This window comes from Eulemur rufifrons, chromosome 7, assembly GCF_041146395.1.
Source record: "Eulemur rufifrons isolate Redbay chromosome 7, OSU_ERuf_1, whole genome shotgun sequence".
NCBI lineage: Eukaryota > Metazoa > Chordata > Mammalia > Primates > Lemuridae > Eulemur > Eulemur rufifrons.
In genome coordinates this window covers 255474470-255492036 of record NC_090989.1, presented here as the reverse complement: position 1 = coordinate 255492036, position 17567 = coordinate 255474470, and the positions used below count along the sequence as shown (strand labels likewise).

The 17567-nt window shown below is 45.9% G+C and overlaps 1 protein-coding gene across 1 annotated transcript in view; it reads left to right on the top strand.

Moving 5' to 3' along the window:
* GABBR2 (gamma-aminobutyric acid type B receptor subunit 2) overlaps positions 1-7770 on the top strand; it is a 366525-nt gene extending 358755 nt beyond the window's left edge. The window contains exons 18-19 of the mRNA XM_069474472.1: positions 1969-2086; positions 5138-7770. Of these exons, the coding sequence (XP_069330573.1) occupies positions 1969-2086; positions 5138-5303 (284 nt within the window). The 3' untranslated portion in view covers positions 5304-7770. The remainder of the gene's footprint in view (positions 1-1968; positions 2087-5137) is intronic.
* The last annotated feature ends 9797 nt before the right edge of the window (positions 7771-17567 follow it).

Here is a 17567-nt window from a genome sequence, read left to right as displayed (position 1 = left end):
AGGGGCGTTCTCAAACAATGCTGGTTGGAAGAGAGCTTATTCTGACCCAGGAATCCCACTTCTGGAATTTATTTTGTATGTCTTAGTCTGCTTGTACTGCTATAACAAAATACCACAGACTTGGTAATTTATAAACAACAGAAATTTATTTCTCACCGTTTTGGAGACCGGGAAGTCCAAGATCAAGGTGCCAGTAGACTAGGTGTCTGGTGAGGGCCCAGCGTCCCCTTCCGAGATGAAGCTTGGATGGCTGCGTCCTCCAGAGGGGAGGAACACTGTGTCCTCGCATGGCAGGGATGGAAGGGAGTGAACCCACTCCCTTAAGCCCTTTTATAAGGGCCCTAGTCCCGTCCGTGAGGGCTCCACCCTCACAGCCTAATCACCTCCGAAAGCCCCCACCTCTTAATACTATCACATTGGCCATTAAGTTTCAACACGTGAATTTGGGGGACACATTCAGACCACAGCGTTTGCGTATATAGTCGATTCTGGTTATTTGGGATAGCAGAAATGTTCTGCAAAGTCACATGAACAGTGAATTAGCCATTGCTCCTAGGGAACATACAGGGTTAGGATCTCGTAAGCCTCTTGCAGGTTGACATTTTTGTCAACCAGTCAATATATAACTTTGTTTTTATGTGTGTTTCTGTTTAAAGACACCTTATTCAATATATATTGTTGATTCATTAACATCACACTCATGGCCAACAACACTATAACTCAGGCCTGCTGGAAGCTTATCTAATGCACGTATTTTCTCCGCAAGGCACACCACAGCCCTCTTCTACTTAGGAACACCGGACAGCACTTCTGCACTACGCTTGGGGGCCATCTTAAACAGCAAAATCACCAAGAGAAAGCACAAATATATGAAAAACATGTCACTAAATAACCTCCAAAAAGATACCTATTTACAGTGTGAGAGCTGAAAGGAGAAGGCAGAGCCTCACCTTGTTCAACCTCAGCTGGGAGCAACTCAAATTTTTCAAAACTCTGTGCATGGCAGCAAATGACCACAAAATCTTGACGAGTATTGATTTGGGGTTACAAATAAATTTCAGCAAGAAGACAAGGTCTGCAAATATGGAGTCTATGAATAATTAGGACTGTACTCACATGGGTACAAAATGGCACACATATCAGGTTGCCCACAGCAGCAAAAACAAACAAAATCACCAATGCTTCTCTCCAGACCAAATGAATCCAAATCTCCCAGGTGGGAGCCAGGTTTCTATATTTCTTTATATCTCCCCAGACGGTTCTGGAGCACAGAGTTGAGAGAATTTCCATCACCATGTTTGGTGGCTACACAACACTCCTTTGAATGGAGGCCCCATAATTTACGTAACTAATCTATGGTTACTGGACAAATTCAGATTAGTTGCAACATTGATATTGTAAATGATGCTGAATTGAATATCTTGTAAATAACTTTGCATATATTCTTGATTATTTCTTTAGGACAATTCCCGGAAGTAGAAATTCTGGGTAAAAATAGGCACTTTTTATGGTGTTTGACACATTGACAGCATCCCCCTCCATAAGATTATGTCAATTTGTACTTCCACCAGCAGTTTACTATTATTATTCTTTTCAACCTTTGCCAACCTTATCAAAATTATTCCTTGGAGATTTTGTTCTTTGCCATTACATCCCTATCTACCCATGAAAAGGGACTTAATATTAGAACCACTCATTTCTAAGTTATGCTGCCTACGTTAGTGGACTTGACATCCCCCCTTTTATTCTGGAGAGAAGGAGGCACGGGGCGGGCCATACACGTCCCCAGCACACTGCTCCTGTGCCAGGGCAGAGGCTTCCCCGCTACACAGACCATACTTAGTGCAGAGGGATGACGGGCTCTTTTGCATTCTCTCCCCTTGGGCATCATCCTACTAAAAATTACATTGTTGATTTTTAAAAACCAAGTTAACAGAATGTGTTGTAATATTGTTGTTTTGCATTCAGATGGGGGAAAGGCCATTTTAAAAAATCACCTCGATCAAAATCCCCAGCTACAGTGGAACACAACAGAGCCCTCCCGAACATGCAAAGATCCTATAGAAGATATAAACTCTCCAGAACAGTAAGTGCCTTCTCCTTGAGAGTTATTGCTGAACAATATGTTACTCCTACACAACAGTTTACAATTTGCGCCACGTTTTCACATCCGTTGTTTTATTTGCTCTCCACAGCGATCCCATGATGCAAGTCTAATTACAATGCTCTTTTTATGTATGAGAAAACTAATATTCAAAAAAGGGGAGGTGACTTATGAAAGCTCACCCAGTTGTTAAGTGCAGGAGATGGGATTTGAACTTGGGTCTGTTCAACATCAAATCCTGTGTTCTCCACTGTAGAACGCTGTCTTTGCTATGTATAAAAGCTAACCTTTCTAGATACATTTACTTAATAAGGATTTTCTGGGACTTACACTATGTCAGGTATAGGTGCTGGGGACAGAGCAGCAAAGAAAACAGACTCAAATGTCTCCCTTCCTGATGCTCCTATTCTATCTGGAAGGATAACCGAATAAAAAAGAAAGGCATAGTATGTCAAATGACAAGTGCTTTGGAGAAAAATAAAGCAGGAAAAGGGATCCGGGAGCATCACTTTAAATAGGGTTGTCAGAGAAGACTCAATGAGAAGGTGACATCGAGGGAAAGACCTGAACATCTCGGTTAACTGTTTCCACTGGCAACTTTAGTTCTTCCCGTCTTACAGCAGATTGAAAGCAGAGTTAGAGACTTCAACTCTGAAACTTGACCTCTGGGAAGTGACACACAGCGGAACCAGCAAAAGCCACCAAATCGTCAACTGTAGCACGATTTGGGGCCATTAGTGTTAAAGCTAACAGACTATCAACCCAGTTAGCTCCAAGGGCTGGCCAGCATACTGTCCAGAACAGTTAGTGATGGTTACATGGCATTTGTCAGAGTCTGCCCAGCGTTTGCCTCCACTAGAGTGTAAGCACCTAGAAGGTAAGGTACGAGCCCTCGTGTGTCCTCTGGACTGAACACAGGTGCCGGCCTTGAGTGGGTTCTTGGCAAGCGTCTGTCAAATGAATGAAAACATGAGCAGGGTCCTCAGAGACAGCAGAATGCTGTGGCTCTGACGACCACGGGACAGATACCCACCTTCCCTAGGCAGACAGCCCCGCCCTGGGTGCTTGGACAGGGCACCCTTTCCCCAGGTCAGAGTTTATCTTCAACTCCCCTTTTTTTCCTGGATGTTTTGCCAACACTACCTTGCCTTAAGGACTAGATCATGGCTGACATTACACAGGTTCAACTTAAATTTCCGAATGAGATCTGCAACACTCTAGTTTCATCCCATGCACACCTATAAGGTGTCTCTTGGGAGAAGCCTTTCTGGTCATTGGGGGCAGTGTTTCATCTGCACCCATCTAGGTCAGAACCCATCAGTACCCCAGTAACCGCCAAGGGCACACCAGTGGAGACGAGACACCCGTGTGAATTGATTGGCCTCCAGCACAAAGCAACGTGGGTTAACAGAAGAGTCCCAACTTCCCCGGTTCCGGTTTGCTTCCGTGAGCAAGTTACATAAACTCTCTACCCTTCCCTCAATCTCTCATCTTTATAATGATATATAAAAATAATCCTTCATGCTTTAAATTATAGCAATATTTCTTTTGCCTACTGGGTGTCTGTTAAGATCTGGGGTTTTTGTTTTTGTTTTTGTTTGCATTTGAGTGGGCAGGCACTGGGGACACAAGGAGCCATAAGAATTCAGCCCCCTCCCTCCAGGAGTGCAATATGACAGGAGCGCCCCTGGAGAACTGCTCCAGAGGGCAGCAGAGCAGAGCAGGCGAACAATCACCTGGGCACCTTCCCCAAAGCAGCCTTTTCAGTAGTTAAGGCGACATGACATCCATTAAGACTGGAAGGGCGTGGCAGTGAGAAGGAAGTCAGAGGACAGGACAGCCCCCTCTTCCCTTGCTACTCCTTCATTGGCCACGTGCAAACCCACCTCCTGGCTTGGCCCCACCTCCAGTTTTTTTCTGGCTTCATTTCTGGGTATTTACCAAGGGTTCTGGGGATTTAGAGGAAAAAGGGGGCCCATTCTCTGACATTTAAACTGAATCTTGAAGAAAATACAGCTCATCCGGTTGGGAAACGGAGAAAGAATATTCCAGACAGGGAAACAGTGGAAGGACATGCAGGAGCAGGATTTTAGGGGAAACTGTAATCCCTGCCAGAGGACAGGGCTTGTGGGGAGAGGGGAGAAGATTCGCCTGGAGAGTTTGGCGAGACAGATCGCAGGGCGCCCTGACTGTCACATCAGTGCATGTCCTATTCTGCCTTCCCCAGCTTCCCAGTGTTGGAAAGATAACACTAGTCACCAAAGAAGCTGAAAGACCAGGGAGGAGCGTGTTGGAATTGGCCCAGCAAGAAGGGATGAGGTCCCGGGCAAGGCAGTGGAGAGGGACAGAGGAAGGATAGAGCCACCGAGGAGCCTTCCAGGGATAGAGCTGAAAGCCAAGTCCACGTGGAAGGGTGCAAGAGTCTGTCTGTGTTTGCAGCACAGCCCTGTTAGAAGGGCAAAGCCTTATCCTTAGTAAGACAGATGGTCCCAACTTAAAACTTTTCAAATTTACAATGATCTGAAAATGATACACGTTCAGTACAGTATTTAATAAATTACATGAGATATTTAATACTTTATTATAAAATAGGCTTTGTGGTAGATGACATTGCCCAACTGTAGGCTGATGTAGGTGTTCTGAGCACATTTAAGGCAGGCTAGGCTAAGCTACGCTGCTCGGGAGGTTAGGTGTAGTAAATGCATTTTTTCACCTCGCATGTAGCCCCATTGTAAGTCAAGGAGCATCTTTTCTGCTGTGACATTTATAATAATTGCCAAATCCCAGACCAGAGGCCCAAGAAGACTGCATCTTCCTTGTTTATTCTGGTCTCCCTGGTTATTCCCAGGGCAGTAGCTGGTACACGTAGGCTTTCATTAAATACCTGTACACAGCTGAACAGTTGGATGATTGGATGGACAGATCTCGGATTCCAAGAAGGATACGCTCCTGTCCTCAGCTTTTTTAGCCAGAGCAAAAGCAAGGAGCAGCCAGACAGCCTGCACTAACTCTTCTCCCTCTCTTTCCCTCCAGCATCCAGCGCCGGCTGTCCCTCCAGCTCCCCATCCTCCACCACGCCTACCTCCCGTCCATAGGAGGCGTGGACGCCAGCTGTGTCAGCCCCTGCGTCAGCCCCACCGCCAGCCCCCGCCACAGACACGTGCCACCCTCCTTCCGAGTCATGGTCTCGGGCCTGTAAGGGTGGGAGGCCTGGGGCCGGGGCCTCCCCCGTGACAGAACCACACTGGGCAGAGGCGTCTGCGGCAGGAACACTGTCGGCTCTGGCTGCGGAGAAGCCGGGCGCCACGGCTGGCCTCTCAGGACTGCTGGGATGGCACTCAGGAGGACAGGAAGGGAGGGGGGACTTGGCATCTGACCTCGAGCCTTATTTGTGAAGTTCTTATTCCTTCACAAAGAAGAGGAGTGGAAACGGCTTCTTCCCTAATGTCTGCAAACAACGAGGAGCTGGGATATTTGAAACTTGCAAAAAAAAAAAAAAAAAAAAAATCTAGACAAGGAGAGCGGCGCTAGAACTCCAGCTGGAAGTCACTGAGTAGCCCGAAGCAGCCTTGGGCAGAGGCACGGGGCTTCCGGAGAAACCGCCTCTGCACTCTGCACACACGTCCTGGCTGTGGCCCCTCAGGCCAGCCCTTCTCCACTCCGGGGGAGGAGGCGGGCAGGGCCACCAGGCCCCCAGCTGCCAGGCCAGCCACCCCCAGCCTTCCTGGAACAGGGAGTCTGCAAGAGCCGCAGACAGGCAGAGCCCTGGGGCAGGCGCGCCGGAGGGCTGGGGTACCGGAGCAGGCGGACTTGCATGCTCCTGATGGGACCTCCATCACCAAACGAGATGTTTGTTACTCTGGTAAATGCCACACATTAACACAATAACACCCGTTCCGGGGACCGTGGGGATTTAGGGCACGTCACTGCAGACACGCTCTGCAGCATTCACCGACAGTCTGTCATGCACCCACCACGTTGGCCATGTCCTTGTGTTCATATCGGGTGTTCCCGGTAATAAGGGGGACCACCCGAGCTAATCATGGAATGTCTGTTCCCAGCAAACACGATAAAGAAAGATTGTGCACTTTAACCTCTCTCATCAGGGCCCAAGGGCTGGCTGGGATTTTATTTTTTTTTTCCACTGACTTTGTTTCTGACCAAAGTGAATTGGGGGCATTCTGCTAAAAGACATCCCGGTAGCCATGGGGAGAGAGTTGCTGGCTGAGGGCTTCCCTTGGCTTCCAGAAGGCAGCCTTCCACCCAGACAAGCCAGTGAGCTCTCCCCGGGGGTCTCCGGGGGCAACCAGTCGGCAGACTGACTCTCACTCATGAGATCACTCTTCCCTTTCAAGTGAACCCCAAGGAGCACTGGCCTGGGAGTCAGACAGCCCTGGGTTCAAGCCCTCAGTCCCCTGCTGACTCCCTACGTGACCTTGGGCAAGTCACTAGTGTCTCTCTGAGCCTCAGTTTCCCCTCAGTAACAGATCGGGGTTGAAATAACACCCGTCCTGCCTACCTCACAGGGTCACTCTGAGGATAGAAATGTGATCTCGTCCAGGAAAGCTTGGTACCAAACAGCGAAGCGGCCCTGACCCGTGAGGTATTAGCGTGACTAGACCTTCAGCCCTTACTACAGCCGGGGGTGTGGCCCAGAGAAGCTTCCAGCACAGCCCTCTACCCCGAACAACCCGGCTGGAGGGAAGCTCCCCATGACTTTTCTGACATTCCTAGACAGGTTCATTCTTTGCTAAAGAAAGGCCTGAATGACAACGTCCAGGACGTCTGCACAACTGAGCGGCTTGCTCACTCCCTAAAGAAACCTAATGGCAGCTTCAACAGGTAGGCAATAATCTCTTCCCAGAACCACTGCAGTCAGGAACACACTGTTGTCACCACCAGGCTTTGATGAAAGGGCCCACAGGAATCTTACCATCGCCAACATTTCAAAACACCCTATTTCACGTAGCATAGCTTTCTGCTCCCCTCCCCAAAGAGAGGTTACGGAGGTACTGTAGCTTTTAGGGAAAAAAAAAAAATGTTAGCACATCACAGGTCAAGTTGAAGTCATTCTCTGTTTAGGCACTAAAACTCGGTGTTGTCACTCACTGTGTATTACCAGTATTTACTTGCTTTCTTAATTTCACCAAAACCAATTTAATTTAAAGGACCACATTAATTTTTCAAAGGGAAAGAGACAATTAATTGTACATAATGTATACACACAAAAATACCTGTAGAAATATTATTCCAGCATAGCAGGAAAAAAAAAACAAACAAAAGTATTGGACTGTCGGAGGTGAGTGTGTGCGTCTGTAACCCTTTGTGACTCCCGAACGTGCACAGTCTTCTAGGTTAACCCACAAAGTACATTCTCTGTCTTACTGATACTGTAGGTTCACGCATTTTTTTTTTAATTTCCCCGCAAATAACAAGACCCACAGAAGTGACTCTAGCTACTTAATGGTTCTGTTCTTTTATATGCAGCAAACACACCGTCCATTTCCGAAGAGGCTTCGGCCTGAAGGCATTTTCCAATGATGTTAGTGCACAATTGCTTTAAATTAGACTGGAACTGCCAGAATCAAATGTAAATGAGGAATTTCTCGTACCCCTACTGCATGGTATCGATTTTTAATAAATTGTTGCAAATTTGTTTTTATGAATAAAAGGAAAAAGACTGTCATCTTTAATGCCTACTCTTCCCAAAATGCAGGTCAGATAGGGCCATAATTCCTCTGCTCAGAAACTTAAGGGACAATTCTGGGGCTGCCTGCTCACACCATCCCTTCCTCCAGAAACCACCGCCCTGGCCCTCTGCTGACAGTACAGGGCAGCCCTGTCACTGTGGGACCCCAACTTTTGGCCACAGCTGATTGGCCACTGGTAGCAACCTGACCCAAGCTGAGCCAATAAATCCCTTCCCCAGGATTCTTCCATGTAGAGAAAATTTAGCCTGCCATGAAAGAGAGACATGGAGCCACAGAGAGAGAAGCAGGATCAAGAGCTGGGTCCTGATGGTGCCTGAGTCCCTGGTTAGCTGTCCCTTCTCGTCCTCCTCTGGAAGCACAGCCCTGCTTTGGGGGGACTCTGGAGGCCCGCCCTTGCTCCCACCCCTGGACACAAGGATTGGTTCAGGGATACGTTCATTACCCAAGTCCAGCCAATCAGAGCCTGCCCACAATTTCTGCCAGCTGTTTTCAGGAGGTTAGAAGACACCCTGGGCCTTCACCTGCTCCATAGGCATTCAGGCCTTCCTCAGATTCTCTGTTCTTCCAATAAATTGCCCTTTTGCCTGGGTTAGTTCAAGCTGGGTTCCCATCACTTGCAACCACAGGTTCTTAACTAATGTGGAAAACTCACTGCCTCCCCAGCCTTGGCCCCCTGTCCAGGCCTACCCGGTGTGTCAGATTTGGCCCCATGCTCCTTTCCACCGCCTGCCCCTTGGACCCCATGGAGTGGCCCCACAGTCTGTCACTTCCTTCATGGTGCTGGGCCCTCGGCCAGCAGCTCCTCTCATCCTCCTAGCCCCCCTGACATATAATGCTGTCCTCCTATTCTCTGGGCTGAAGACACTGCTCTTCTCTCATGGCCCTGGGTACATGCTCACACTGTCCCCTCCCATTCTGGGTCACAAGCTCCCTGAGGATGGATGGGTGTCATGCTGCTTCCTCAATGTTCCACTGGGCAGCAGTCCTCCCTGTGGCTCACGACAGACTTCAATGAGGCTTTGCAGAATTGGACATCTTGGTTGAGATATGTCCCGGTTGGTTGCTGGGTCTGGAAGTCAGAACAAAGGCAGAGGTGGCCAAAGCAGGCTGGGGAGGCCCAAGGCCATGTGACTGGGTGTGGTCCCCAGAACTGAGGGGGACTGCAATCACAGACTTCACTGGAGGGCTGGCCCCAGGTCAGAGTTCTTCAGTGTGTGGGATCCTGAATGGTGGAGACTGGCGAGGAGCAGGCAGCCTGAATCATGGCCCAAGACAGCCCTGCTCCATGCCTGTCACTCCACCCAACCTCTTAGCCTCCTATGCAATGTAGGTTGTTCAAAGGTGGGAAACAGACCCAACAGGGAGAAGGGACCTATCCAAGGTCTCCCTTCCAAGTACTAACCAGGCCCAATCCTGCTTAGCTTCTGAGATCAGATGAGATCAGGCATGTTCAGGGTGGTATGGCCATAGTCTTACCCAAGGCCACCTAATGAGTCTGTAGCAAAGACAGGAACAACCAGATTCCTGATTGGTCTTCCTTCTCTACCCGACCTAGAGTAATGAGAGCTAAGAAGGATCACAGATTATCTTGTCCAACCCATCCTCGTACAGGTGGGGAAACCGAGGCCCAGTAATTGGAGCCAAGGTCAACCAGAAGGTCATGAGAGGACAGGCATGGAACCCAGATGTCCTGGCTTGAAGAATCAGCTCTTCTCTCTCAAGTCCACTTCCTCACACCTGTGCTACCACAGGTAGAACAACCGTAGCAGTGAGACACTACCACGTGAAGCCATGTCTCAGCCACCACTGATTCAAGAATCCTTCATATATCCTTACTAAATATGGAGCCAGCTGAACAAAATATTTGGTCTTTACTCTTAGCAAGTCTGAAAGAAAGAAATGCCAACATGTTGAAGAAAAGCCTCCTCCTCCTCATCACGAAAGTTCTCCATCCCTTGCTCGGCCTTGAAAGGCAACTGAAGTCTAAAGAAAGGACCCAGAGAGCAATGTTGCACTACATTCTTTTTACGAAGGGTTCTCTTTGTCTTCCTTTGGTTATTACTGGCTCGTTTCTAAGGTAAAATAAATAAAGAATATTTCCCAGCCTCAAAGAAAGGCATTCTGGAGGTGAAGCCCTTTGAGAAAGCTCTGCCTGGCAGTCTCTCCACCCTGGCTGTGGAGACAACTCTGGGATCTGCTCTGAGCAGGGATGGGAAGAGGTTTCTGGAAACAGCAGCCAAGGCCTGACCTCCAGGCAGTTGCTTGTGCTCAGCAGTTTCCTCTCCACAAGGATCTTCCTGGGATCAGGCTCTAAAGGCCCAGAAGCCACTGCCAGGAGAGGAAGCAGCGCTGGGTACACTGCAGAGAGCAGGCTGATGGCCACCACCATTTCGGCCTACCCAGCTCTCTTCTGGCACCTCTTCCGGAAGCCAACCCTTGCTCCCACCCCTGGACACAGGGATTGGTTCAGGGATATGCCCATTACTCAAGCCCAGCCAATCAGAGCCCTGCCCAGGGTTTCCGCCTGCTGTTTTCAGAAGGTTTGAGATCTTGCCTTCTACGTGGAGAAAAATGGAAAGAGAGAAACTGAGCTCTGATCACATTGTTTAGGCTCAGGGACCAGCAATGGCTAAAGATATATCCACTCTTAAGGTTCTAGGTTTTAAACTAACACGTACTCTTTTCTGCTTACACCGAGTGGGGTTTCTGTTGCTTAGAACCGAAAGAAATCTGTGGGATCCAGGGGGCTCCACATAAGGGCCCATGGTTGTCCAAAATTTTTGAGGATTCTGCCCTCCTCCCTCCTCCTGGTTTTGAGGAGACACTTAGGAGATACTTCCCTGGCCCCACACATGTCGCTGGGCAGGGAGGTGGGTAAGGACACCGAAAGGGAGCATGCGGACCTTAGAGGCCTCAGGAGGCTAAAGAAGTGTCGTGGGGCTAGGCTGAGGGTGGGGGTGCTGGAGCCCAGCAGCGTGCCCCCAGGAAGGGACACCCTCCCCCGTCTGTTCTGCTGTCTCTGCCCCTGTCTCCTGCCTATCCCTAACCTCCTCAGGTCATCACACCTCACCTCCTTCAGCCTTGAGAAGCAGGATTTGTGAGGCCCTGAGCAGTAAATGATTAACACACTCTCCTGAAGAGAAAAAGGATCTCTACTCTACTTCCTCCCCACACTTGAAACCCTGGCAAATCTCAGAGGCTCACTGGGTCCTGCTCAGACTGATCCGTCCATGGTCCTGAATGGGTCCTGCCCGGAGATGACAATTCACTGCCTGGTTTCTCCAGGTCCCACTGGCAGGAGTCCCAAGTCCCAGTAGGGCATCCACTGAGCCCTTGCTCTTTGCCAGGGCCTGGGCTGGGCACCAAGGCAATGACAGTGAACAGAACACAGGTCTCAAAAAGTTCACAGACTAATGGAGAGACAGAAGCATAATGAAGAAATGACGACAGCATGTGATAAGCACCTTGCCCAAATTGGGGAATCAGGGCATGCTTCCTAGGGGACAGAGCCTCCAAACAGGCCTAGCTTCATGGGTTTGCAACCTGTACAATCATTTTAAAGTGTCCCATGCTTGGCTTAATGCTCTGCTGTCACTGTTTTGAAATTCTTAATAACTTTTGAACAAGGGACATAGTATTTTAATTTTGTACTGGACCCCACAATGACATAGCCAGTCCTATACTGAGACTTGAAGATGAGTAGGAGCTAGCCACCAAAAGAGGGAAAGAAGGGGAAGGTATAGGCGGTCCAACTCCGTAGAATGTACGTATCTGCTGGGGTTGCTATGGCCACATCTGAGGACAACTGGGTTGTCATGTGTTAATCATTTACCATGGAATCTATGTGACCTCAGATTGCTGAAAGATCACACAGCATGTATCCTGTCTGTGTGATGACATGGGTCAAATCTTAATGTAACCAGGCCTGGGTGCAGACTTCTACACCCCCGCTTACCTGGCTGTGTGGCTTTGAACAATTCACTCAACCTTTCTGAGCTCCTGGTCCCACATCTGTAAAATGGACATGAGACCTCACCTGGGGCTGCTGTGATGGCCAAAGGGGCTCATGAAGGTGAAAGTGCTTTGTAAACCCTGAGCTAATACTTGTGCTACAGCCAGACAGGAGGAATGTGAAGTGGACAGCTTTAGTCAGGGCAGTGGGGCAGTCAACAACCATCTAATCTGTCAAAAACAGAATGCTTCTTAGGAAGACCACTGTCAAGGAAAGTGTCTTGTGCTGTGCGAGGGGCAAGGTGAGATTCTGAAGACAGTGCTAAAAGAGACAGCAGAACAGTTCTGTAAGGAAGGACTAGAAATCTGAGGGTAGAAAGAGAGAAAGATGGGAGAGGAGGGAGTGAAGGTCCAGTAACAGGTCGGTGTGGCTAAAAGACTTCTAAGAATAAGTATGTCAACCATTTGATTTTAAGTCATTTGCTATAAAATGAAACCTCTCCCTTCCCTGCATTTCAGCCGGTCCTGCAAAATGTCCCTAAACCTTTGGTAACATTCACTATATGAGTAAAAGCTTTGTGGGTTTTGGTGGAAACAAAGGAAAAGGGCAAAGTCTGTATTTGGGTGGAAGCCAGAGTGAGGATAAAAGAAGAAACAACCACAAGATGCAGATGGGAAATATGCTCTCTGCTCTCTGCACAAACAGGAACGTGGAGCGAGAGGTGGCCATGAGCATATAAGCTCCCCAGAAATTCACAGAAACATAGCAGAGGCACTGGCCTTTTCCAGAGCCAAGGGTGGGAGGTCTAGGAAGCTGGGATTCATCACATCTGGATCTCACAGGGCAGAGTCACCCTTACTGACATGTAAGTTACATAAGCAACAGGAAATATGTTATCCCATAGAGCTATAAATTTCAAACTTCCTGAGTGCAATAGTAGAAATACTAGAAAACAAGCCCAGTAACACCGTGGTCAACAGGATGGCAAAATAAACTCCACACTCAAAGCTTGAGCAGTGGATGAAGGTGGAGAAGACACCAGCCCAGAGGTTCTGGCGATGCTGAAGAGCTGTTAGCTTGGCCATCTTCGATCTCCAAGGTCATGGCTGTTCTTGATGGCGCTTGCCCACCACAGCAGTTCTGGCACTAATTAATGTGAAGTTAGGATTTGTGTGCAAAGAGAATATATATTCGCTTTCCCTCTATCCAAAGTTTGATGCAAAAGATGCAGAGCAATGTTTCTCAAACTTGAAAAACACATGCACACATTTTAAACCACAGCGTTGACTTAAAATATTATTTTTATTAAAAAAGTTACCTAAATATGTTCAAACTAGATAATAAACTTATGCTTAGAGCTTTCATCTAAAAGCCAAACAAATCTATAAATTAAATAAAAACAAAATGACGAAGCCAATAAAAATCATATTCACACCATTGACGGAATGGGCCAGATGAGGTTTCGCTGACAAGTGAACAGCAGCTCGCCACGCAGCACAGCCCCGGCTGCTCCCGGCACGTTCCTGTGCGTGCAGCCAGCCTGCTGTGATGACTCAATTAGCACACTGCTTTTCTTTATTTAAACTTCTGTGAAAACTGCATTTATTCAGCACGCCACGCCTGGTCTTCACTCAGCTCTAACACATCGCTTCCCTATTAAGGCCACCTTTGTTTTTGCTCTCATCTGCCACTGACAATCCCGGGGCCACCAGATTGCACACAAAATTGGAATTGTGATTGAGTGCAGAGGCCCATTAAGCGCTAGGCTAAGTGCTGTACGGGCATAATCTCCTTTAGCTCTCACAGGGACCCCGGAGCAGAACCAATTATTATCACCCTTTTGCAGGGAAGGCACTAGGGCACAGCAGGTGAGTGCTGTCCTGGGTCACACAGCTGGGATGTGGAGTGAGTCAGAACACAGCAGGCTGACGTGAGAGCGTGGGAGCACAGCCTCTTACCACTTCCTGAAATGGCCTTGTCAGAAGTAGCTGCCTCAGCCTCCCGAGTAACTGGGACTACAGGCGCACACAACCATGCCCAGCTAATTCTTTTTTCTATTTTTTTTGTAGAGATGGGGTTCATTAAGTTTGCTCAGGCTGGTTTCCAACTCTTGGCCTTAAGTGATCCTCCTGCCTCAGCCTCCCATAGTACTAGGATTGTGCCCAGTCCATTTTACATGCTTAAAGGAACATTATTCCTTGTTGATCGAACATTGCTATCTAGTGGACTCCTATTTAGGAAACTCTCAGAGCCTCCCGTTACTTAATGAAACCAGAAAGAAACAGAAAAATCTACTTGTCTGGTAGCCTGGAATGAAAACAAGGGTTTGGACAATGAACTGGATCAAATGAATATTGGGGGTTTCCTACTGGCCCAAAGAAACAATGATTCCTAGCACTCATAATAATATTAGTAGTAGATAACATTTATTAAATGCTTTCTATCGGACAGACACTGTGCTTAAGCACTGGACACAGTGTATGTCACATAATCACATAACACCATGGGATAGGTATCATAATGATGCTCAATTATACAGATGAAGAAACTCAGGCACAGAGAGGTTATGTAACTTGTCCCAGGTCCCACATCTAGTGAGTGATGAAGCCGGAACTCAAATCCAGACAATCTAACTCCAGAGACGGTAGAAAATTTATGAAGATACTGCCAGATTTGATACCTAATTTCCCATGGGAATTTCCTTTCTCCACCCACTAAAAGGTTTTGCTACATTTCTTGCCAAGCATACCAAGAACAGGAAACGTGAAGTCTAGTTTTTCATTTCTCTGGCTTATAAATTTGTGAAAATTAAACTAAAAATATTCCCTGTGTTTTTTTATTCATTAAGAGATAAAATAATTTTAAAAGGAAGTTTCCCTAGAGCAAAAGTTCCTTTTTCAGAATCTGTTTGACATTCAGAATTTGAAATGGAATATAAAATAGGAGAGTGTTCAATGTCTGCAGCGTCAGGTAATTTCTTCCAAGGTTCTATCACTAAGCGCTGTGCTTGACACGTGGAACCGAATTTCCATTATGTTCAGTCAAGCAAGATTTGACGGATGGAGCAGTCACTCCTTACAATGATCCTGCCATGTAGCTCGGGGAGCCCATTTTGGCCTCTGCTATCACGTTATACTATGAGGTATTCATGCAAAAATAAACACTGTTTCTCTGTCCTCCAGTTTCCGATAATCACTGTTTGTCTAAACTGACATTTATGGAAGAACTACCAATGAGAAATCCCACTTGCAAATGACTTGTGGGTTTAAATCAACCTAATTTCCTTAAAACATATGTATTAGAAAATCGTATATGTCAAACATAAATTTGGGGGGCTTATAATCAATTGAAAATGATATTCTTCAAAAAATAGATATATTAGGAAGCACATGATGTTTTGCTGACCAGAAAGTCTAAAATTTTTTAAATGTATTTTCTATAAAACTATATAACCATATTCATGTAAGTTATTCCTTTCTTAATAAAAGAAGTAAAAGTATTCTGTAGTAAGAAAAGGAAAACAATTGACATGGAAAAACAGCTCTAAATAACTTGAAGTATAATGTTTTATTAGTGCATGTAATAAACTTATACTGAATGCAGATAACATAATTTTGTTGGTAGAAAATCGTTTTCTCATGCTTTCAGTAAATAAACGGGTTAAAGGAGTATTTAAGATATATTGATTTTAAGGTGTCAAATTAGTAGCCTGCCTGTTTGGGTTATGTTGGAGGTGGGGCAGGGAGTGTTCCTTTGTGCCTTGACAAAAGAACGTGGAAAAACCAAGTACTGTATGCCAGAGGGCAGGACCCACAAAGACCACAAGATATCGCTTTCTGACAACCTCTTACCTGCAGCTAACCCGGCCATTGCAGAAGGAAGAGAGGACGGGGAGGAGTGTTGACCATTTTTTGATGTAACAACCAGAAGTGCATCCGTTAGGATCTCCAACAGTTGATGCATCTAGATCAACAGGAGTTCCCTACTAATGTCCCTAAACGTAAAGCATAATTTTTTTTTCTTCAATTTCTTTTTCCCCTAGAGCAACCCTGAGCACGTTGGTGTTAGTGAGAATGCAGAACACCAAACCAAAAATTTGCCATCATTACCTTTTGGTCTTCAACAACAAACATTCAGTGGGATGTCCTGAATAGGGATTATGATCCCTATTTTATAGAGGAAGAAGCCTAGGCCCGGAAAAGTTGTAACTGACAGAAATTCCAATGGCCAGGTTTCTTGACACCCAGCGCCCCAGGTGGGGCGTATACATCCTGCCCCTTCCCCAGCCCTCACAGTGAAGGTGGTTGAGGGCAGGATTGGACCTTTTCTGAGGTGGTTTTTTTTCACAACTTATTTAAGTTATGGTTACTATATCATATATACAGGTTTGTTATATAACATATACAGGTATTACTTGGAAGACGATGTTGGTAGTTTATATTTTCTGAGCCAAGTGACCAATATTTTCAAACTCATCAGCAAAGAGCTGTACGAGTGCTTGCCAGAGGCCTTGTCCTAATGTGTTTGCACGTGCCTTCTACATTTTTATTTCCCTGCATTTGCCAGAAATTCATTTCATGGGTCTTTCCTAGTATCTCCTCTTGAATTTATTTATAAATTGTCTGGATTTTCTGTTATCCAAGTCATTTTTTTCAATTTTTATCTTTAATTCCTTCCTCTTGCTTTTCTTGAGTTCCTTTCCCCCTCCCCGATAACATTTCTGTTGAATGCTTCTTTTTATCTTCTTATTAAATAATAACAGGCATTTAGGCCTGGCACCATGGCTCATGCCTGTAATCAATCCTAGTATTTTTGAAGGCTGAGTCGAGAGAATTGCTTACGCCCAGGAATTTGAGGTTGCAGTGAGCTATGATGACGCCACTGCACTCTAGCCCACTCTGGCCCCGGAGACAGAGCGAGACCCTGTCTCAAAAATAAATCAATGAATAAATAAATAATTTAAAGATAATAAATTTCCTTTGAGAACATTGGCTATATCCCATAATAGGTAACATTTACTGAGTGATTTCAACGTGGGAGGTAGTATAAACGTTCTATAAGTTCTATGTAATCCTCACTTCAAGCCTATGAAGCAGACATTATTATAATATTACCATCATTTTACAGATGAAAAAAGTAAAGCTCAGAGAAGTCAAATAACTTACCCAAGGTCACAGAGTTAATAATCATTGGTGCTAGAATTCTAATACTGGAGTCCATATGACTCGAGTGACTGATCACTCAATACTGAATTTTGATATGTACACTTTTTACTGTCCTCCATGCTCCCCCATCAAATAATTTATAATGGCAACTTCTAGTTCCTCTTTTACCCAACAGTTATGTAGGAAATTTGTTTTTATTTCCAAGAGATTAGATTATTTGGTTGACTTTTTGGTATTATTTTCAAATTTTCATGCATTGTGGCCAAAGTACTTGCTTACATACATGCTGCTTTTTGAAACCAAAACTTTCTTTTTGACATGGGACATAATATAAAAAGACTAGATATTTTTTAGTACTTGTCAACCTTATTATAGCACTCTGATCTTTGTATCTTTATTTTTTATTTTCTAACAAAGCTTACAAGGCTAAAAGTGGTGTGTTAAAATCTCTACAATTGTAGTATTTCCCAATTTTCAATGGTGTGAACTCTCCCGTATAATCTACCGTCTTCTTTGAGACTTAATGATTTCTGCCTTGAGGTCTACTTTATCTGTCTTTAATTGCAGCTAACATTTATTGAGTCCCACATTTTGTGCTAAGAGCGTCACACATATTATTTTATTTAATTATCAAA